Below are 23,397 nucleotides of genomic sequence, written 5' to 3'. Positions count from 1 at the left end.
TCCTCAATTGATGTTTTGGGTTATGTAGTTAATACGATCCCTCGGTACATAAAGCTGTTTTGGAGTGAAGTTAACGGCCATAAATCAACCCATTATACTACTTTTTCTTACTTAGTATTCGTTGCTATGACGTCGCCAAATTTGAAATCTCTGTGCAACTCTAAAACTATTAACAACCCCTCTGCAAGCTATAAAGCACTTTACCCACTGCCAACCTTTCCAAGTAAGTACTTACTGCCAAAGGACAAGGACAGCAAAGACTGGACCAGGCTTCCCAAGCACTTCAATTGAAGTCCATGCAAGAAGGGCAGCAAGCTGGATCGAGCTCTACTGATGGCAACCCTGAAAAGAGAAAGACCCAAGAGAGCCTCTCGAAAAGACCCTTACCACTGGTTTGGTGGTCTTGATAACAATGACGTCATTGAGAAAGCGCGCTTGCGTAGGAAGATGTGCTTGGTCCTCGACATAAACCGGCTACACACCGTGGAAATCAAGTTTATGAGGAGATCAAAGTTTCATGGTTCGGTCGTTGGAAAGTTTTCGTGTGGCAAATAATGGACGACGTTTCAGGGAGATTATTTTGCTATAATGCATTGAGATGAACGCCAGGTTTTGATTTTTTAAAGCTTACCTTGATTGGTTCTCGATTTGAATCTCGACTTATTCCCATTAATTTTGGGTAACTTTTTGGCCGTATCTTATGGCCCAATTTGTATCTTGATTCAAATTATGAAAAAGGTGGATGGGATGGGGTTGCATGAGCTTAGAAATATTTATTTAGAAAAACACTTTCGAGAATTCAGACAGGATGCAAAGCTTTTCAGTTAACAGTGGTTTTACAACTTCTTCAATTCACGTCTCTCTGTTGCAAAAAAGAAATGAAGCAAGTAAAAACAATCATTTTCACGTATCATAGACTTTTGGTTAAAAATGCACGTGTGAATAAGGCAAATTAAAGCATGGAAATACCATAGCATAAGCATTCATTCATGTTCCTGAAAAAAATCAGTAGAATATCTAAATATCTGCCATTTCCCTTGAGAAGAGGAAGGAAAACAAGCAGCTGATGTCATTATGTAGAGCAAAACTAAAAAACAACATGCCAAATGCATGCAACATGAACAATGCATATATGTAACTTGTCATTTTTTATCTAATTTTTCATTTGCCGGCATGTTGAATTAAAAACAGTATTCTGATATTGAGCCAGACAGAACTGTACCAAAACATTTGCAATACAACTTCACTTGATCATTGAAAATTCAATTGGTTCACAGTGATAGTTGATCTGTTTATGTTAGTTTAACTTCCTCCGCAAAATGCCCAAAATGTGTTTGTCGCACTACATTATTCCTTGAATGTTCTTTACTTCACATGGTTAATTGACAGATCTTGCAGTTCAATGTTCCCTAAGGTTTGCGGCTTTGTACTAAAACCTTTCAAAGTTTCTCCTCAATGTAGCCTTGATCCCCTCAAGGCTTGTTACATTTTACCCTCGAACCAGTTTGTTCCCAGGAAAGCCAGGTCTAGGACTTATCAAGCCGAGCCGAACGCCTAAAGCAGGAGAAAGAGACAGAACGAGAGAAAGAGAGAGGCCAAGGCTGAGAGTTCCAGACCAGAGAGAGAACTGGAACTCTAGATTTCATTCATTCCCATATTCCATATGGTGGCGATAACATGGACCTCGAATCTGTCTCTCCTGCTCCAAGGTCTGTCTGTGGCCTTGGTGGCCTCCTTGACCTCCGCAGCCGTTGAGTTCAAGCACCACAACAACACGGAGCTGGCCGAGGTCCTCCAGAGGATCCACAACCGATGTCCGGACATCACCCGACTCTACACATTGAGCGAGACCAGCGTCAACGGGATCCCGTTGTACGTGCTCGAGATCACGGACAACCCTGGCAAACATGAACTCAGTAAGTCCCCAGTTGTCCCAGGCAAAAGGCCCACGTTCAGTACAGGGTGAACCCTAACCATATTGGCGGTCGACTATTTGTCCTTACCAGCAGAGCTTAGTCTCTTCCAACGTAGAGGGTGGCCGTTTAAAAACATATGTGCAACGAAAAAAATCATTTCGAATCAGTTTCTCTTGCATGTGTGAGATCAATTCGCACTTTTTGTTGGGGCATTAGAGGAATTTTTACCTCTAACAAGAGTTTCTTCTCTTTGTGATCTTTTACTCAATTTGGTATCCCTTAGTTCCGGGAAGTAGAGGAACCTCATTTTTGGACTAGCTCAATCGTAAATTCTGTTTCTAAAACTCTTACGATATCAAAAGATTTTTGGGCCAGAAAATAAACCAAAAATTATCATTTCTTTGTTCAATCATATCGAAGATAATAACATAGTGAAACGTTTTCGAAAGATATAATGCTTATGCCATCTTCCATATGGAGCATTGGATCGAGGGCTAAAGTTTCTTTCTTTTCCTGATTAGTGGAACCGGAGATGAAGTTTATCGCCAATATGCACGGTAATGAGGTTTTGGGTCGGGAGTTGCTCCTTCACTTGGCGGATTATCTCTGTGAGGAGTATATTGGTGGAAACCAAGAGATCCGCAAATTGGTCGACTCAACCAGGATCCATGTTCTTCCCAGTATGAATCCAGATGGCTGGAAGATCGCTACTGACAGTGTAAGTAAATGTTTTTGTCGCAGTGAAGAATATTGCAGGGTGAAATGAGCTGTAACTGGATCCATCCAGAATTCGTCTAATTTAATCATCCAGGCCTTATAGTACTCAGAACAAGTACCAAGACTCCTTCAACTAAAGCTCACGCAACAAGTGGCAACATACATCGTTAAAGTGGTAAATGTTCCAAGTGACAAAAAGCACTGATTGAAACAAAAATCTGCTTAAATGTCAAACGCAACACAGCAAACTTAAAGACTGTAAAGGCTATAAAAAGATTAAGTTATGATAGTTATCTTGGCATTTTTGCACTAGAGTAACACGATTACAATTGGTCCGGTTACAAATGTTAAAACTTCTGGAAAGAACCAATACGAGCCCTTATTTGCAACGTCACACGGCCCAAAGAAAACGGGAAGAGGCACGGTAGATTGCTAAGTAAACTGCTAGTGCCTTACCTTGAACACAAGTTCTTTTCAGGACATTATGTCACCTAGGTCACTAATTATACACAATATCTTATAGAATGAGCCAAAAGCAACACAAATGCTCTATAACTCAATCAAAAGGTTTTGGCCCTTTACTTGGTAGAGGCTAAGTGACAAAGCGACCTCTGAAGTGCAGAACGGAAAACATATTTCGTGCAGCGTAAGGCGTCTATTGGTTTAGCATTCCTTGGCATTATTTCTATCATATTACATTTGACCACAATTGGCAAATGTTCGGAAATATTTTCTTACGGCTCACGCAACCCAGTCAACTTTAAAAAAGCCATCGTAATGGTCACTTTATGATATATTTGTCCTTCAGGGACCAGGAAAGGACTTCTTGATTGGACGATCTAACGCCAACAACGTGGATTTGAATCGAGACTTCCCGGACTTGGACAAGATTATTTATTCCCCAGGGAATGAGTTCAACAACCATCTCATGGATCTTGTCGATCATCTAGACCATAGGGTAAGATGTCAGCAAATTGCCATTTGTACTCACAGACATAAACTCTTTCTGTCCTCAGGTCCAACCCGAGACTGAGTCAGTGATGAAGCTTATCATGGAACATCCCTTTGTGGTGTCTGCCAATTTGCATGGAGGAGATTTGGTGGCCAATTACCCCTTCGACGAGAGCCGCAATGTCATGAACCCCACAGAATACTCTGTTAGTCCGGATGACGAGACTTTCAGGTAATACTTTTCAAAAAAAAAACAAGTCATTAGCTTCATCATAACGAACAAAAACTACAGACAGCGATCTAATACAGAAATACAGAAGTGAGAATAAGCAATAACAATCAGCAACCAATGTAGCTTTCCCTTCAAGGAGTAAGAATGGACCTCAAGAGTTAAAATTGTCAAAACTGATTCTACACAACAACCTGCTCTATCTCAAAACACCGTGGAAATGGTCTCTCTTCAATACAGTTTTCTTCATTCAATTAGGTTCATCGCTCAAACGTACTCCACCAATCATCCGAGAATGGCTGACCCTCAAGCTAAGGGATGTGACCGACCTGAGAGTAGCTTTGGCAAGCAAGGTGGAATCACCAATGGAGCTGCATGGTATTCTGTAGCCGGAGGTAAAGCATCCTTCGAATAGAGTATTGCCCTTGTCCAATGGCCAAGGATCCTTTGCGAAAAAGTTAGATTTGAGCAGGTTTTTGTGAGTATTCCAGATCCATTGTACATTCGAGAGCTAGTCCGGTCTAAAGTTCAAGCGTTAGTAAAAAATGGAAGAAATGCATTCTTTCCTTCAATGATACAGGCGATTGCAATCCCTGTATTTTTGCGCACTTCCTTCCCGCTACTGGAAATGGAATTCCCAACAGCTCAAGACGAGAAATTTATTTCACTTAATGTTTATTTTGATATTTTCATTCTTGGTACGAAAACGGGTAATAAACTATTGTATAAAGATTAAGTAGTAACAATTGGACGAATCAAAATCTTTAATTTCATAGTACCGAGGATTAAATTCCCTCCAACGATTAGGAAAGTCTGTGCAAATCCAATCGAAAAACAAAATAAAACTGCTTAAACATTCTGACTAGGAATTTAATTCTTTATCTGATCGTGCGAAGTAAACAAAAAAGTCCCCAACGAGTAAAACACACACAAGGACCCTCATGTCAAAACGGCTCAAAATTTTCTAAAATGTGAAAAAAGTAAAAAAAAAGGAAGAGACAAAAATGTAAAAAATGGCGGAATAGTGGAAATATTGGAAATTTGGCCTTATAATTTTTCCCCTGCTCCTTAAGCGCACTCATATTCATGTTTCATTGAATGCGGAATGAATACTTCAGTCCAAGATTAATTTTGAAGTGGAAAGGTCATTACAACTTGAAATTGAAATGCGTCGTAAATTTGAAGGTGAATTTGATAAAGTGAAATTGGAATGAATTTTGATGATACTGAAAATAGAAATGGGGCCAAAGGACTCAAATTCGTTATTTGGCTTCGTTCTAGGAATGCAAGACTTCAATTACCTCTCTTCAAACGATTTTGAGATCACCCTGGAACTTGGTTGCGACAAGTACCCACCTGCCTCACAAATCAAATTCGAATGGGACGACAACAAACAATCCCTCCTGGAATTCATCTGGTTGGTAAGTGAGGAAACCACTAAGTTTCATTTGATGTCTAGGGAAATGGCATGTCATATAAGTTGTGACGTTCGCAATCAAAAACTGTTTTCTTACCAAGTTAGGGCCGCCATAATGTCTCAATAGAATTTATTGTACAAAAAGAATGAGATCCTCTGAAATAAGATGAGAAGTACTTCTAAAATAATGACGTACATGGATTTTGCATTTCATAAAACAACTGGCTGGCAAATTTCATCTTGATGGTGCTGATTTCCTTTGATTTTATGGCTTCAAAACTAGATCCTTTCAAAAACAAAATCTATGAAAAAGGATAGGGGCTTTCTTCCGAAGTCAAGTTAACTTGGCGACCCAAAACTCATTTACTGTTGAGAATCTATTAAAGTTTGAATGAACAAACACAACTCATCTGCATTTCAAATCATGGTGGAAAATTGGATCCAATATGCCTTTTTATTAGTACAGGATTGGGACCGGCAAAAGTCAGACTCGTGTGAGTCCCTTGATTTTCCAACCTTTTTACACGAAACTCGGGCACAAAACAAACAGAAGCACCCTTACAGTCAGGATGTAAAACATGTTTCAAAGTGTAAGAAGACCAAATACATGTAAGCTATCAACACCATTTGAATACGGTAATCAAAGCTCTCTAAAATGCATATCAAGAGCATGTTCAAATTTAAACCTTTGAAATTGTGAAATGCCTGCCGTCATTCTCCTGTGGGCATCCAAGAAAGCAATTGAAAATCAAGATCAAACACAATAAATTTGGTCCTTTGGGTTTTATTACGATGAACCAACTTCAAAGTGTAAGGGTTCCTAAAACGGGCTTCAAAGTGTTCAACTTATTTTTTGTGCAATAAAAGTTGCAAAGGGCGTAATCTCTAGCTTGAACTAGTTTAAGCTCTAGGTTGAACCTCCTTCCTGACCTGCTTTGATTCTAGTAGAATATAGTAGCATGCCATGGTCGTCACAATAATTGAAAAGTAGAATTTTCTCTCTGGAAAATCTAGTGTGATACCTCTGCTGAGAAAGGATATTTCGTGACAACTTTCATGTCAGAGCGCACACGAGCACTTCTTGAGAGCATTACACATAATTTGGCCTTCTCAATTTTCAGTCCCATGCCGGTCTCAAGGGATTAGTAATTGACGGACAAACAGGACACGGGATCCCCAATGCCAATATCCACGTGAGGAACATTACACGTGTGGGTAAATATGAGCGTCGAAGCACAGACATTGACCACGACATTCGATCAGGTACGTAGCTCCCCTACACACTTCACACTTTCATGTCAATTCAAAGCTCAAAGTCATCTTATCATTTTGCCACTTTCAGTCCACAATGGCGACTATTGGAGGCTGTTGACCCCCGGAGAGTATGAAATCACCGTAGAAGCCCCGGGATACGCCCCACAGAGCAAGCTGGTTGAGGTCGACCGTCACGTTCACGAAGAGGCTCCCATTCTCAACTTTGAGCTGTTTCCACTCCCAGCTACGCCAGACTACTTACCTTACGACGTCAGCCCTCTGATGGTAAGTTTATTCCTGAGGTCGGAGAGCAAATGAAAAAATTTGGCCTTAGCTGCCCTTGAGCAAAGGAAGGAACTATTAAAGTGTCCACCGGGAATCTGAGCCACTCTGGGCTTCTTCGTAATATACAAAACTTTCATATGCTGGAAGAATAGCTTGGGGCGTTGGAGAGCACTTTTAAGCTGAGAATGGTGGATGTAAGGAACATTGTAAATAGTGTGTTAATGATCTAATGGTAAGAAAAAAAGCTAGCTTTGTTTTGTTAAGGATCATATCATATCGATATATCCGCATTCTAATGTAGGTGGCAAATATCATGCACTTTCGAATCCATTACGTAGATGAAGTAGATGAGACTTCTTATTTCGACATGTTAGAAAATGTTTGGCGGACGATTCAGCTACTTTAAATGTTAAAGCCAGTATAACTTGTTTTAAAAAAAGCACTTGATATTTTCAGGATGAATCCGACATGGCCAACATGAATTACAACTACATGGAGGAAGCCCCAAGGATGGACTATTTCTAGGTTCAGTCACACTCATGTTGCACAACAATCATCAGCATATCAACCCAAGATGAACAAAAAACACCTTCAAATCTACAAACACAAGGCAACCAAAATAACATCTTGAACGTTTCAAACCCGACATGCCATCTCCCAAGAAGAGTAATTAACCCCCCTCCTCCCCCAATATTTTTTCAAATTGCCTCTGCCTCCTCCCATCCCTAGTTCTACGTAGATTCCTCCCCATTAAAACGATTCATATTTTTATGAGCATCAACTAATTGGTAAATAAATAGGGCTTTTTGTAACAAAAAGAATATCTATTTTAGTATAACATGTCACACTTTCAAAGGATTCTTGTCGTTCACTTGTGAAAACTGAAATGAATACCGTGACACTTTTTCCTGCAAGAAGGCGCTTGGCCCATGCGCCTTTTGAAAGAGAGCGTTCAAATTCCGCGCGTTCTTTTGCTGCCAAGATACCACAACTTCCGGCACAAGACTCAGTCTGCAGTACTTGGCAATGTCAATGAACAGTAAGAAGTTGGACATGGTTGGCCCAAACAGCGACTTATCCGGTGACACAGCAGTCCGATACAGTTCCAACCAAGCAGGCAAGAGCTCCATCTTCTCATGGCTGCAGCACTCATAAAGAAGGGACACCAGGAGCTTCTTCATGTCCTGGTGACCTTGGTGATGGGTTGATTGGCCTTGTGGCGAGATGAGCAGTTGTAGGAAAGACTTGACCTTTGGGTCAGAGGAGAAGGTCTTCAGGAGAGTACTCCCAGCAGAGTGCCATTGAAATGAGGGGTCCATGCTGAGACATTGAGCTGCAATCGATTTGAACCCCAAGGGGTCTTCCACGTGGGACAAACAACCTGCACGTTGCTTGATCGGCAATCGTCCAAAGTTGTCTTTCAGGACAGATTCCAAAAGGGATATGTGGTCTTCGTCGAACTCGAGGGTAAAGTAGCGGTCATCCTGCAGCTGAATGGATTGGATATTCTTTAGCTCGGGTAGGAGGATAGGTGCCCGTTGAAGGGTCTCAAAGCCTGGATACCACTCCGTGTCTTTGTACTTGACCAGGAATCTGGCATACACAGCCTCTCCAGTGGTTACATCTTGTGGCAATAAGAGTCGGCGCTCCGTGGCCAAGACGTACAAGTGTCGAAGGGCCTGCAGGTGGTAGCGATTATCGTTGGAATGAGTGGGGAATTTAGGGTAGAACGCGCACACCATGGCAGCCACCGCTTCGGGACTAGTCTTCAGTGTCATGGTGCCCTCACTCAGAAAGAGGAGACCCAAAGCTAAATGCAAGGCCATGTGTGAGCCATAAGTCACGGTAGGATGTTTGGTACCAACACGTGAGCGTAAGTAACGGATCAGCCTTAGAATTTCAAGCTCCCCGGAACCGGCCATGACAATGGCAAGAGCTAGGACGTGAACGCAGATGCATTGCTCGATGGTGGCACGTCCGGCCAATTCAGCTATGGTCCGTTTTGAAATGGCCACCAATCGCCGAGTTTGGTCGAAGAGAACCTCAAAAGCTTGTTGGTTGCAAGTCCCTGCAAATCGTATCCCCATGATCAAGGCCGCTCCAGTGATGATGTTGCAGTAGGCCTGATTGATGGTTTCATAATCCACGTGAGACGGGTGGTTGTCCACAGGGCGAACCATGCAAAACGGCAAGATGGCTTTGGGCACATGGTTTTCGATCCAATCCAAGCTCGGTGTGATCTCACTCCATAGGATCAAGCCCTTGGCCAAGGTCCTGAGCATCAGAAAATCTGGCCGCACAAACTCCAGCAAAAACTGACTCTCGGGAGCTTCCATCCAATTGGCAATGGCGTGGTTTCCCGAGTCAAAGAACATAAGACCCAGGGCTAATGTGGCCCCCGGACCACTAATATCCATGTTGATATTGTCTCCAAACTGCAGGGTCTGCGAAACATTGGTGGTTCGAAACTTGTCGGCCACCGCAGACTTGGGCCCGCCGATCATGAAATGGTGCAGACTGTCTGCCAATTGAAGATCGGCCAAGGGCCCGCTCATTAAGCCTGACCCCTGGCCCAAAGTAACCATACCCAGAGCCAGTCCAGCAGACAGAGAATAGCTTTCCCTATCGGAACAATTCTCCAGATCGGGTCCGTGGGGTCGGCCAAGTTCCCTTAAACACACTTCGGCAATATATCGATGACCTGTGCCCATATAAACCAGCCCCAAACTGAGAAGGGCGGCGATTTGGGTGGCGTGTGAAAGTGGCAGCTCGGTGGCTGAGGGCGGCAATAGTGCTGTGAGTTGGGTGGATATTTTTTTGGTTACGATCAGATCTTTGGAGCCTTTCTTGGACGCAGCCATGCCAAGGAGAATCCCAATGGAAATCATTTCATTGCCTAAATAGAAGGCAAAGAATGTAGAGGTTTGTGCATGCGTACTATGCAATGGAAAATGGCGGGGTTTAATCATCAACAGCTAAATATTTTTTTTTGCCTTCTCTCGGAGTTCATCATGAATTCACACTAGTCATTGTCAAGTGTATGGTTTTTTATGTTCGTGGGTTTCCTCGTAAAATAAAAATTTCCAAATAAGCAAAAGAGTTGCTTCGGACTTGAAGACAAAAGATCACGAAAAAAAGATGGCTCTTTTGAAAATTCATTTTTTTCTGACGAAATTCACCTCTTTTCAATTAAAGCAATTTGATATGAATATCATTGAACAGTAAATTTCGTGGGTAAACTATGAAGAATGGCTCACAACAACATGGTGTTTTGTTAAACAATGCATTCTCTACAGGGAAGATCAGGGCTAAATTAGCGCTTGCTCTTGGCAACACGAAGGCCTTGGCTTTAAACCTTGCCAGATTTGCAATGCTTTACAGTTTACATCTCAATTAAATACGTATGGACTAACCAACCTCATTTACTGAAGACAGTGGTTGTCTCGTTGTTGGTTGGTAAGAAATCTTCCCTTTGCTGGAGTATTTATGATACACCAAATCTCTCTAAATTACTTCCTATATTTTCACGACATATTACGACACAAGGATGCTTAATACGTTTGAGAATTGCAAATACGGTTTTCGATTCTAATTCTAATATCATTGTGGCATACCTGTATAGCAATCACTAGAAGCCAAATGTTTAGACTTCTTAGATTCTACAAACTTCATTCGGCCATTTGAGACTTTTTATTGTCCTTCATCGAGTGTATATCCATTTAGACAAATACGATACAAATTTGAAACTGTTTTCTATTTACAACAAGCCACTTTTTTTACCAACCAATCTAAATCGATTCCGAATCCAGATTACCCAAGCAATTTGTCAAAGCTAAACATTTTGAATCAATTCTAATTCACTTAATAATACCAGACTCGCCTCCCACTACTCACCTTTCATCATGTAGTCATAGGAGTCGAGTTTACCAAGTTTGGACAATGTCCCACTCAACCCAAGGGCGTACAGGAATCCGGCATGTTGAGTCATGTCAATCACCCCATTTACCGACACCATATCATGTGGTTTATTGAAAGTGATCCACGTGGCATCCACCTTCAATGTGTCCACAGCCAAACCGGCAGCCACGCCATTGTGGAACATGGGCCATCTGCAACAATCACATTTGTAGTGTATGCATAAAAAATATAAATGGGCTAGATGTGCTCACCTCTCCATGTTTGGTACCGTTTCGATGTGATCCATTTCGACAGCGGATCCTCGGGGAGGGGCGCGACCTGAGAGACACAGGGTTGGGATTTCCACGGGCTCAGACATGACTGCATTGGTGGTGTTGAGAGCAAAAGCGGCTGATGAAGAAAATAACCATGGTTTAGACTCTGTAGTCAATAAGCCTTGAGCAACAAGAAAAGACTTGTTTTCACTGATAAAAACACAATTATTGACCCCTATCCCAGCAAAGATTCAATATCGAAAAAGATTTGGAGAAGCATAACTGACGTTTTATAGAACCTCAAAAACATATGTACCAAATCGGACTCTCGAGATTTAACCTCAACAACAACAAGGATGCCCCTAGCAGAAGTTGAGAGCATATAGTGCGTCCTCTAGAGCCTGACTTCAAAGGAGGAAGCTCCATCTTTGTCCTTGAATATCATTGAAATGGGGCTTATTATCTTCTTATTGTTAGTATCTTCTACTTGGAATCATGGATAAGTTTTATGTTACAATAATGCATTCATTGGTTATTCTTTGCAGGAATTAGCATTTGAATGCATCTTAAAGCCTACTGACAAACAAGCCTCATTAAACAAGGTCTCGTTAGCTGAGGCTTTTGCTTGCTCTGCTTGATAATTATTTGCTGCTTTTCTTCGCCATTCGTCTGGCAGCAGTGCTCAAGAGGACGCACGAAGTTCAGTTCTTAGAGGGCGCTACTTTCCGTTTCTCGAGAGTCAATATCTTAGGATTTGATAATTCCTTCAGTCCACGTCTTGGAAATCAAGCTTTAGACGACTCACCCCGTCCAACGGGCAAAGCCATGGTTCGAATACATTTGGCGTAGAGGCATCGCTCCTGTTCCTCAACAAATTCATGATCAGAGATGTCGGGTTTTTGGGTGACCGTGATCGGTATTGGGTTCTCCGAGTCCAGCATGGCCTCGGCATCACTCAATCGGTGATCTTCTGACCAACATAAAGCCTGCACCTCTTCTTGTGCGGGTCTTTTAGGGCGGGTCTTTGCATCATTCACACGGGCTAGGACGTCGTTACGTCCCAGAATGAGGCAGCCCTCTTTGGAGGCGGTGGGCGGAAGTGAGAGTTTGCATTGGGTGATGTACGCCCTCAATGGAATCGAGATGCATTCCGGTAAGGTATTCAGTGTGTTGTTGTCAAAGCCGAGCTTACAAAGGAGCTCAAGGAACTGCAGAGGCTCCCGGATCCTCTCAAATGAGGTGTTTTTGAGTTGGGTCAAGAGACCCGAGAGTGGCGACTTGTTCTTCTTCCCTTTCTTGGCCATCATGTGGAGGATGGCGTTAGCACAGGTTTGGTTGTCCATGAGGATCGACACAATCAATGTCAGTTTGGCCATTTGCCCCTGGAGCAAAGGGAATAGAGGATCGGAGTTGCCGGTGAAGTTGGGTTCGAGAGCCAACTGACGCCAGAGAATGAATATATTGGGAGGACTCGGAGGTAAAGAAAAGGGCTGGAGCTTCTTCCAACGGACCGAGTCCATTTGACGGGTCTGAGCCTCGATCAGGCTCTCTGGACAGATTTGAGGGTAGTCTGACCAATACAGGCGGACGTAGGAGGAGAGTCTGAGGTCAGCTGTGAGACGAACCAATAAGCCCGCCAAATAAGGGAGAACATCGGCGAACTCCTGAAAGAAGGTTCAATTGGTTTGGGCACGGCGAGCTTGACTTTCTGTATCGATATCTCTTCAAGCTCGGTAAAGTACGAAACTCTGGATGTCAAAAATATATCTTTTATTTCCTCCAATGAAAAACTCAAATTCACGTTACCAACGCAATTTTTGAAACTCAGCTTTTCGTTAAAAACTATTACTATCAAACCTAAAAACCAATTTTCTCTTAAAATCAATAATTCCCATGTCAATTTTATCAAAGATATATTATTGACATCCAGAGTTTCGTATTTTATCGAGCTTGAATAGATATCGATACAGAATGGCTACATGTTTCGGCCTCTTTTTTGAGAAAATAAAGTTTTCACGAAATTTTAAATTGAAAGAGAAAAGAATTATGGAGTCCCATTTTAACTTTTTTTCATTTTTTGTAAAATGAAGGTAATAAGAAATTTTATAGAAAACGAACAAAATTTCACATGAGACCCCTAAAAACACACTAACAATCATCCTTAAAACCTTGAAGAGAAAAGCATCTTTTTGGCCATGAAGGGAATAAGAAACGAATCTATTTCATTTGTAGCGCGCCACCCTAAGGACAATAGTCACACTGAAGCATAGAGCTAATAAACATTCGAATATAGAAGAACCACGTGTGAAGAAGGTGATTGAAGACGTCCTAAAGTGGTGACCCCGAGAACACGAAACTGCAGCCTAAACCCGCCACGCCTACGCGTCAACAGCCGGCCACGCCTACGCGTCAACCGTCGGCAACTCCCGCACGTCTTTGCCCCGCCTACGTATCTTCCCGTTTACTTCGACTTTTCGTTGGTTTTGTTTTGTTTTGTTTTACAATTATGACGGAGCCGACTTTCACAATGGCGGATCTCGCCGGGGCCATGCAAGCGGCCATGCCCCCCCCGTCCCCGGTCGCCGCGGTTTCGGTAAAAGTGCCCAAACTGAACCGAATCGAGCCCGAAAACTGGTTTGTAGGTGCGGAGGTCCAGTTTCACCTATCAGGCATTTCAAAAGAATCCACTAAATACTTTCACATGGTGGCAGCCTTAGAGGACACAGATCTTACACGTTACCGCCGGGCCATCAAACATTGCAATGATCTGGCCTCTGACCCCTCCAAGACCCCTTACACAGATTTCAAGGCCGCGGTGCTCAAGAAGGCCGAACGAAGCTTTTACGAAAAAACCCTGGAGTTTCAGGCATATCGCATTGGAGACCGAGAGCCTGACGTTGTCCTTGAAGATCTCCTGGACCTGTGGCCTGACGGGGTGGACGCCGCCGCCGTATCTCTGGCTTTCAAAGGGCAGTTCATCCAGAAGTTTGCCTCTCCGATCAGGGCCATTGTCCTCCAGAAAGGAGCCACAATTAGTTTGGACGACATTGTTGAATGTGCAGCACGGCACCTTGACCAATGCCGGGAGGCTGGTCCTTATATTGGTGCTATCTGTGCCAGTGGTTCTGCTCCCGATGATTTTGAACACACAGCCTCTGTTAACGCTGTTTACAAATCTGAGTCATCTGGTCGTGGGCGTCCTCGTTATGATCGTAACAGAACCCACCAGGGGGTGAGCACCAAACATAATGCCGTGGAGCAGAACCAGAACGGAACGGACGCCAATTCCGAAGGAGGGCGTTATACATTCAAAAACGGCAAACTCATCTGCCACTACCATGCCAAGTGGGGGAGACAAGCGGAGAAGTGCCTTCCTAAGAAGTGCATGTGGTCCACCCTTCCCTTGACGGCACAAGGTGTTAACCGTGTTGCCTCTTTTTCCTCTGGACATCCCCTGGTTGCAACCACCGGCCAGCTTCTTCCACTGTCGTACCCATGTAACCCACCTGACGCGTCCAAGGCGGCCATTCGAGTCCAAGATGGGTCTACAAGTGTGGTCTGGCTTGCTGACTCTGGAGCCGCACGATCTTTCCTTCCGGCATCATCAGGGGACGCCCAGCAATGCAACAAACCCAACACTCGTCTGTTTAAGACCGCCGACGGTTCGCCCTGCAAGATCTATGGCATGAAAAAAATTATGGTTGACCTCGGGAAGTTGGGTTGTTTTACCCATCTCTTCTATGTGGCGGATGTAGATGACCACATATTGGGTTTCGATTTCCTGGATGTCTCCCGGCTTTTGATCGACTGTCACAATCAGCGATTGGTGCACCCAGATAGTGGCCTTTTTGTTGCAGGCACCGCTACTCTCCCCGTTTCTATCTGTTCAATCCCCCACATTGTATCTGAGAAACCAATTCCATCCCCTTTCAATACCATTCTGGCTGACTACCCCAACGTCCTAAAGGCAAAAACTAATTTCTCTGCGGCAGCAAAACACGACGTCACGTGCACCATTCGTCTCAAGGAAGAGGCTGCCCATGTCAAAATTCATGCCAAGCCACGTCGATTATTTGGCCCCAAAGAAGCCGCTGCTCGATTGGCCATTGATGAGTTATTGGATTCTGGGGTTGCTAGGCCTTCAGATAGTCCTATCTCGTCTGCACTTCATGTTGTAGTAAAGTCTGACGGCTCCTACAGACCCTGTGGGGACTACAGGCAGCTAAATTTCTACACAGTCAAAGACAACTATCCCTTGCCGCGCCTTGAGGACCTCCTTGCCAGCCTTGCCAACTCCACAGTTTTCAGCAAACTCGACCTGGTTAAGGCTTTTCATCAGGTCCCCATGGATCCTGCCTCCATCCACCTCACGGCAGTCACTACTCCCTGGGGAATGTTCGAGTTTACGGCAATGCCTTTTGGCCTGTGCAACGCGGCCCAGACCTTTCAAAGATTGGTGTCTGCAGTGCTTCGAGGAATCACGGGTGTAGCGGTTTATGTTGACGACATTCTTGTCCACACTGCCACCATGGAAGACCACGTTCCGACCATTCGTCAAATTTTTGAGCGTCTTGGTGAGGCAGGCCTGACCTTGAACCCACGGAAGTGTCAGTTTGGCCAGGCAAAACTTGAATGCCTGGGCCATGTCATCTCAGAGGCTGGAATAGAGCCCAAGCCTGATAATGTCTCTGCTGTGCGTGATTTTCCAGAACCTGACACCATTGGCAATCTACAAGAGTTTTTAGGGTTGGCCAATTTTTACCAACGATTTGTTCAACATTTTGCGGCAGTGGCCCGTCCTCTCTATGACCTCCTTAAAAAGAACAGCAGCACCTCGGACAAAACCTACGCCAAGGGCTCCTTGGCCCCTATTCCTTACTGGACAGAAAGGGAGGCCAACGCATTCCAGGCCATCAAAACTTCATTAGTCAATGCTACCTTACTTGTATTCCCAGATCCAACTTCCTTCACTCGTCTTGTCACAGATGCTTCTAACATTGCTGTTGGAGCCGCACTTGAGCAAAAACAATCTGATGGTCAGTGGAGGCCGGTTGGGTTCTTTAGCAAAAGCCTAACCAATACTGAGCGCCGTTACTCAGCCTTTGACCGGGAGTTGTTGGCCATCAAGCGAGCTGTTCGGAAATTTAGACATCTCCTCAATGGCATTCCCCCCGCCCGTCTCCATGTACTTACTGATCACAAGGCAATCACCTTCGCTTTCCGCCGTGGCCCTACTGACCATGAATCTGATCGTATCGCCCGAACTCTAATAGAGGTTAGTGAAGTAGTCACAGATATTCGCCACGTGGCGGGCGGTGACAATGTGGTTGCAGACGCCTTAAGCCGCAACCCAGTCTTGCCGATGGCCACTGCTGCCTCCATTGCCTATGCACCACTTGTGGCTGATGTAGCCACCGCTCAGGGCACTGACCCTGGTCTAGTCAATGGTAACCTTCCTTTTGCCGATACAGACGTGATGGACGACGGCACTCCCATCCTAGTAGATACCCGATTTGGACTCCGTCGCCCACTTGTTCCAGAACCCCTCCGCCGCCGAGTTTTTGACAATTTCCACAGTCTTGCCCATTCCGGAATCAAGGCGTCCAAGGCTCTCATTGCGGCCAACTACTCTTGGCCAAGTCTTGGTGTTGATGTGGCTCAAATGGTTGCTGATTGTCCCGAGTGCCAAGCTTCCAAGATACAACGTCACAATAAGCCACAACTACAAGCTTTCCCAGCCTCTACCGCTCGATTTGCGGACCTTCACGTTGATTTGGTCGGACCGCTAAGCCCTGCCAATGGAATGTCCTACATTTTTACTGTAGTTGACCGGTTCACTCGTTGGCCTGAGGCCATACCACTCCCTAATGCAACTGCCAATTCCTGCGCGAAGGCCCTTTTCGAGAACTGGATAGCCCGCTTTGGACTTCCCTCTGCTATTGTAAGTGACCGAGGCCGTCAATTTACATCAAACATTTGGACTGGCCTAGCAGCCTATTTGGGCTATGACGTACGCCAGACCACGGCCTACCATCCGGCCTGTAACGGAATGGTGGAACGGTTTCATCGACAGATGAAAGGTGCTCTGAAGGCCCGCCTCTCCTCCTGTACAGGCGATTGGACCATTCTTATTGCCCCCATCATGCTGGGGATTCGCAATGCCGTCAAGGCCGACCTTGGGTATAGCCCGTCAGAAATGGTTTACGGGTCCCCCCTGACTCTGCCAGGGACTTACTTCACCCGCCCGTCCACATCTACCTTTGCTGACACTGACGAATATGTGCGACAGCTTCGCAAGGCCGTGGACGCTCACAACTTTAACCCTGCTGCGTGGCATCGCTCTAATTCCGATGACCGTGCTTTCATCCTCAAAGGCATGGAAACAGTTTCGCATGTGTGGGAGCGAGTGGACTCCACCAAACGCCCACTGGACCGACCCTACCGGGGCCCCTACAAGGTCCTTGCTCGGACCCCCAAGTACTTCACTTTGGAAAAAAATGGCATGCCTGATAATGTTTCCATAGAGCGCCTTAAGCCTGCGTTTGGTCCCCTAGCCATCCTGGGTCCTACAACGTAACCAACGAACACTAGTATGATCCTCATGACAATATTTTATGTATAGTACCTGGTCGGTCCTGGGGGGGATAGTGTAGCGCGCCACCCTAAGGACAATAGTCACACTGAAGCATAGAGCTAATAAACATTCGAATATAGAAGAACCACGTGTGAAGAAGGTGATTGAAGACGTCCTAAACATTCACTGAAGACTTTCAAATGCAAGTTTTTGTGTTTCTTCCCCGTCAAGAACGTGAAAACCGCGTGGTTACTCGATGTTTTTTTTGTAAACAAATATCATCAACTCACCTTGGACACTTTTAGTTCCTCATATAATAGATGCAATGCCAATACGATGTGAGGCAAATGCCCGAAAAAGTCGGCACTCATATCCATGAGTCCATCGAATCGATCGGGCGGCAGATCCCGATTCTCCGATCTGGACACCGGATCCATCCCCAACAGAAAGGATAACTGTTGTCCGGACTCCTGATGGTGCTCCGACCTCAAGAGGAAGTCCCAGTCTCCATCCGAGCCCTGGTCCATCAAACGGACCTTCTTGTGAGCTACGCCCACAGACAAGGTTGGGGACAGCGAGTCAAAGTCCTGATCAATGGGGAAGAGCGTGAAATGGCTCGTTTGGTAGCCCATGGATCCAAGCAAGCAATGAGCAAAGAGCTTCCACTCTTTGGAGGGGTTCATACTGGTGGGTCCGGGGGCGTTTCGTGTAGCGAACCATTTGGCCTGGAGCTTGACCGCCCAATCCCGGGGCAAGCAACCGCTCACACTTTCTAGACAGCGTTGAACGATCGGGCAGTATGAATTGGAGGGTAGCTCCATTCTGAGCTGTTGACCTGTCTGGCACACCAAGGTCACATGGTTGTGAACCGGGTCCTTGAGATGGACCACCTTAGTGGGTCCCTCTGGTAACACGGGCGAGAGCGTGGAGATGGATTCGTTGAATTCCGAAGGCACCGGCGTGCTGGACGTGGACGGAGGTCGACTTGAGGTCATCAGGCTGACCGGCGTGCCTGGCTGGCTATCCAGATTGAGGGAGGAGATCTCATGCGCGATTCTGGCCAATTGAGGCAGAGCTCGACTGGTCTGTGGACAGTAGTCAAACATGACCTTGCTGACCTTGATCTGACCCGAGTAAAGGCTCATGGAGCGGTTCTGGTCCAAGATCAGGATCATGTCCAAGGCCGGAATGGGGGCTGCATCCAAGGCAGGGATGTGATTCACCGCCCCGAAGGCCAACTCGTCGTCGGAGGCTCTCCTCTCAATCCGAATCATGGCCAGCTTCTCCAGATGTGTCTGAAGATAACACAAATACTGATCCTGCAGCGTGTCTGTAGCCAGGAAGGCATGGCTGGCGGGTCGACCTTTGTTCTGCTTGGCAATGCTGGGCGGTTCAGTCCAAGCATGATCCAGACACAAGGACACGTCCAAGGAGACCACGTGGCTGTCCTGAACCCCGGGATCCTCCCTCAAGGTCACACCTGGGGTCTGCTGGAACCTCCTTCGAGGCAAGGACCCCATCAGTGTGGATTGTTGCAATTGGGATCGTCCAATAATGCTCGATTTGGGCGAGCACGGAGATCGCACGATGCTAGCCAAGCTGTTCATGGGCAGAGGAATGGGCGTGTTACGAGCCGAGGAGGCGGCAGAGCTACTTTGCGAGTAGCCGGAGCTGGTGGGAGTACGGCTCGTGCCGAATGGAGACTGTGGACATGAGTCCATGCGATGCGACGTCGAACTGTGATGCCGCGAAGGATTGGCAGTGTGATGCTGTGGCCCTTGGAACCCGGAAATGGAGGTCCGATCCCGGCCTTGGAAGAAGGTCGTACTCTCGGCCACTGAGATTTCGTCGGCAGAGGCCCCGCGCATGTGCCATAGGTAATGCTGGCCCTATGGGAAAAGAGGAATGCAAGCATTAGCGATAACAAATATGAAAGAAAAATAATCAGTGCTCATAAGTATATTTCGAAGATTTTCCCCTTAAATTTATGGATGAGTCTTGACAACGGTCAGAAATTGCAAGAATGTGTTTTTCATTTTCAGTGAGTTCAATGGCAAAATTGGTTTAAGCTTACAATGATTCACACTCTTTGAAATCTGAAGTCAAATAAACTTTATGCAAGGGAAGTGGCGGAAATCATATTTGCAGTCTTGTATGAATGCAAGTCTTCAACGTAAAAACTTCAATACAAAATCATCAAATATTTGTGGAAATATACCTCCTGTTCATTAGTGAGTGGAAAATTACTATCCAGCTAAAAATTAAGAGAGAGACAGTACAGTCTCCAACAACTCTGTCTTCTTTTCGGTGTGAGACAAAATCATATTCATGTATCCCGGCTTTCATAAAAGATTTTTTTTAGGCAGTTTTACAGAAAAGTTTGTTCGATTTCATAGAGCAATCCAAGCACTGATGTCTCAGCAAATAATGAATAAAACCAATTCATACCTTTCCAACCCATAAACGAACAGTCATTATTGGTGTTAAAGGCTTACTTACGGAATATTTATGAAAGGTGAGACAAAGAGACGGCTCGGATTCGACCAGAATCACTTGATGACTGTCGTTGGTCACTTCCTTGAGTTGCCCTTTCAACTTTGTGACCACTCGGGATAAATCCTCCAAAGGGTGAAGCAGGGCAAACCAAGTGGGCAAAGCCAGACCACCTACATTCACATCCCGCTCAATAAGGACACCAAACCTAATAATATCATTCATGATAATTGATCACAAGAGAGCAAGACAAAATTGCAACACTTTACAAGTTTTTTTGGTTCATTTTAGGACTGATATTGGTGGAAGTTCAAGAAAGTTTCAAGTTGCTTTTGTCTAGAATTTCAATCTTAAGCAGAACTGCCATTCTTGTTGTTATGCCCCTCGTGCGTAATTAATTTCTTCCAGAAGAAAAGAAATCAAGATAATATGATCGCGATGACGCTTTATCTACTGGATTGTTGTCCTGCCATCTAGGGGTGCAAATGCAAGTTACAAAAAGTGTCAAGTTCAATCCAAAGAGGCCAACAAGAAGGACATTCAGAGCGGAGAGTAAGTCCAATCAACGCAGCACTTCTACTCCCCCTTTTTCTCCCTCTAGATTCTCATGTTCAACTCAGAAAATCAATCCAAGAAAAATAATCATTTCAAATGCATTTATACTGTCGGTCTGCATGCTTGCACAAGAGAAATATGGCTAGCTTGACAATCCTTTGACCATATTAATTCAAATAAAATTCCAATTTCACCCGACAATGTGCACAATCTAGATTTTTTAACGACACTCTAGGCAAGCAACTAGCCCTTCGACCCCTAGATGGCGATAGTTTCTGTAACTGATGACGCCAAGATGAAAAGGCCTATATTGAGTAATTATCTGTGGTACATACTTGCAAGGCCAGCACTGTTTGACCGGAAAGGGAAGCGTGACGAGAAAGTCCTCGCCATTGTCGAAAAACACCCGTAAGAGACCCTCCTGGAGAATGGTCAAGGCCTCGTGGCAAGACCCCAGGTTGTCCAAGCCCTCGTCCCAATGGGCAGCCAGAGTCATGGAGGGACGGTGGGGGTAATCGTAGAATCGACAAGGAAAGGCCGACAGGATCCGATCATCCACTGAAAAGTGAGACACATGATACATATTCAATTACTGTTGCAGATACACCCTACACGCAAGGGCTGAGCCGGTCCACAGACTTCAGGAGACATGAACTTAAAACGGAACAGAACATTTCGTATTGACTAAACCAAATATAAAAGTTAATATGATTGAAAGATCGAATCAGGTTTGCAAAAAGTCGAGCAAGTCCAAAGATGTTTCACAAAGGAACATCACAGGATTGAGAGAGCTCTCATATTGGGAGAGGCTAAAAAAGTTGGGACTGTGCAGTGTTCAGAGAAGGTATAAAATTGTACGTCTTCAAAAGTATCCATGAGCTTTGTCCCAACCCAGGATTTAGGGGGGGGGGGGTCAATTCTGGTGACCGTAGAGGCTTAATGTGCGTTTTGAGAGCACCTTCAAGCCCTCTAGAATCCAAGCTAATTCCAACAAAGAAGTCCACATCTCTTCTTTCTCGGGCTCCTTCATTGTTCAATTTGCTGCCCTCTCATATTCGTAGGGAATACGTAGGCCTTGTTGATCCAGTTGCATCTTTCAAGTCAGACTTGAACAAATCTTTAGATAGCATTCCAGATCAACCCTATATTCAAGGACTAGCTTGGTCTGCTAACTCAAATTCGTTGGTGGACCAAATATCATATAAAGATTGAAAGGTAATAAGTAGACGAATTATAACCTTTCATTTTAATAGTACTGGGGATTACATTCCCCGTAGCGGTTAGACAAGCCCGTGAAAAAACAAACAAAAAAAAATCAAATTAACTCAAAAGGCCAAAGTTGGGCCCAAAATATGCCTTAGGAAAGATAACCGATTGGAAATAAGGACATCCGTTCAATGTCCTTATTTCTAGAAGTCTGTGGCGGATCTTAATATCTGAAATACATTGATAGATAAACTACCAAGCCTTAAGTGTCAGCGTCATGAATTAGGCCAATGATAACTTTACATTTTAATAGGGCGCTAGGAAAAGATCTGCTCCAAAATTTTCTGTTTCAGTTTTCTGTGATACCCTGAGCCTGGTAATTGTCATTTTAGAGGCTTGTAGCTAAATACGAGATGCTCTCAAAATCAAAATGCATTCTTCGCTTGATATCTTTTTACTACCACCTGGTCAACTACCTCTACAACAACTGATACTAGCTGACCTTAGCTATCCAATCATTCCTAATCATAGTCAAACCATTATTGTCTAATATGTCATACATTTTGAAACTAACCATTCATATTGTGGGAAACAACCCAGTCCTAACTTATCATTAGCTTTTCAAAGATAACAATCGTCTCCGTCTATGATCTTTGTTTCATTACAGCGACCTGGTTTTCTTACCTCTGAGAACTTTTCGTACGTGTTGGTTGAGCGTCCACGTGAGGGTGGAGCCCCGAATCCACAGCTCCAGCTCACCCGGGCCCGCCCATGGCCAACGCCTCCATTCATCGGACGCGCCCGCGATTTCATCCTCCAGTCCATCCTAGATTAAGCCCAATCAAATTTGACCCAAATGTCCCGTATAAGTAAGTATGAGACGAGCGAACCACTGACCTCATGTGGGGGCGGGATTTTCCGGAGCGGGGCGCGATTCTTGTGATCCCATTGCTGGCCCGTGGCTAAATCCAATTGAATCGAGAGCGGGGAAATCATGAAACAAAAACAGCACTGGGAGACACAATACGAAATTTAATTAGTAGGATTGACTTTTGTTTGGCTTCTGGTTTGTTTTGATTGAGAATGGCAACTCTTAACCGCGCGGTGGCTTCTAGTTTAAAGGTGTCTGTATTCGGCGGAGGTTGCGTGATGTACTTGTGTGAGGTGGGATATTTTTCTTATCTAGTCATATTTTGATAATCACAATCTATCATCCTTAGGTAGCTAAACTTTTGCTTGTCAGTTATCACTGGTTTCGAGGCCCTTGCAACCGAAAGTTTAGGTTAGGTCAGGTCAGGTTAGGTTAGTTTTTTAATCTTTAGCCATCTTTGTTCAAACTTCCAGAACAACAGCTGAAGCAAAAGGTTCACTACGCAAGGACCATAATCACAATCTAGTGGCTCGTCCAGATAATTGTGAGCTTCTGTGATGAAAGGCTAGGATATGATGTGTGACATATGATTGAAATGAAACTGTGGGGAATGGAAGACGTCAAGATGACGATCTGAGGTTTGACACCAGGGTTAGTTAGGGAGGAGATGTCCCAACAAAACTCAACCCTGCAGTTACGGGGAGAGCAAAACGCCTGGCACAAGCACCTAGCCATGTCTTGTTCTCGATTCCTTGTG

The 23,397-nt window shown here is 44.7% G+C and overlaps 2 protein-coding genes across 2 annotated transcripts; one reads left to right on the top strand and one right to left on the bottom strand.

The window, feature by feature from the left end:
- Window positions 1–1,584: 1,584 nt before the first annotated feature.
- On the top strand, window positions 1,585–7,590 carry LOC131892301 (carboxypeptidase E-like). Its single transcript, XM_059242104.1, has 9 exons — window positions 1,585–1,916; window positions 2,438–2,634; window positions 3,442–3,591; window positions 3,650–3,816; window positions 4,072–4,208; window positions 5,095–5,234; window positions 6,352–6,493; window positions 6,573–6,769; window positions 7,226–7,590. The coding sequence occupies exons 1-9, from the start codon at window positions 1,664–1,666 to the stop codon at window positions 7,292–7,294; spliced, it is 1,452 nt and encodes a 483-aa protein (XP_059098087.1). The 5' UTR covers window positions 1,585–1,663; the 3' UTR covers window positions 7,295–7,590.
- On the bottom strand, window positions 7,573–22,872 carry LOC131892297 (anaphase-promoting complex subunit 1-like). Its single transcript, XM_059242100.1, has 9 exons — window positions 22,667–22,872; window positions 22,454–22,595; window positions 20,899–21,121; window positions 20,015–20,216; window positions 17,806–19,404; window positions 11,747–12,605; window positions 10,939–11,077; window positions 10,664–10,878; window positions 7,573–9,665 (listed from the first exon to the last, which is right to left on the bottom strand). Exons 1-9 carry the CDS (start codon window positions 22,763–22,765, stop codon window positions 7,612–7,614), a joined length of 5,532 nt encoding a protein of 1,843 aa, XP_059098083.1. The 5' UTR covers window positions 22,766–22,872; the 3' UTR covers window positions 7,573–7,611.
- Window positions 22,873–23,397: the final 525 nt, after the last annotated feature.

Source organism: Tigriopus californicus, chromosome 12 (genome assembly GCF_007210705.1).
Source record: "Tigriopus californicus strain San Diego chromosome 12, Tcal_SD_v2.1, whole genome shotgun sequence".
In the NCBI taxonomy this organism is placed as follows: domain Eukaryota; kingdom Metazoa; phylum Arthropoda; class Copepoda; order Harpacticoida; family Harpacticidae; genus Tigriopus; species Tigriopus californicus.
This window is presented reverse-complemented; position numbering and strand designations above follow the sequence as displayed.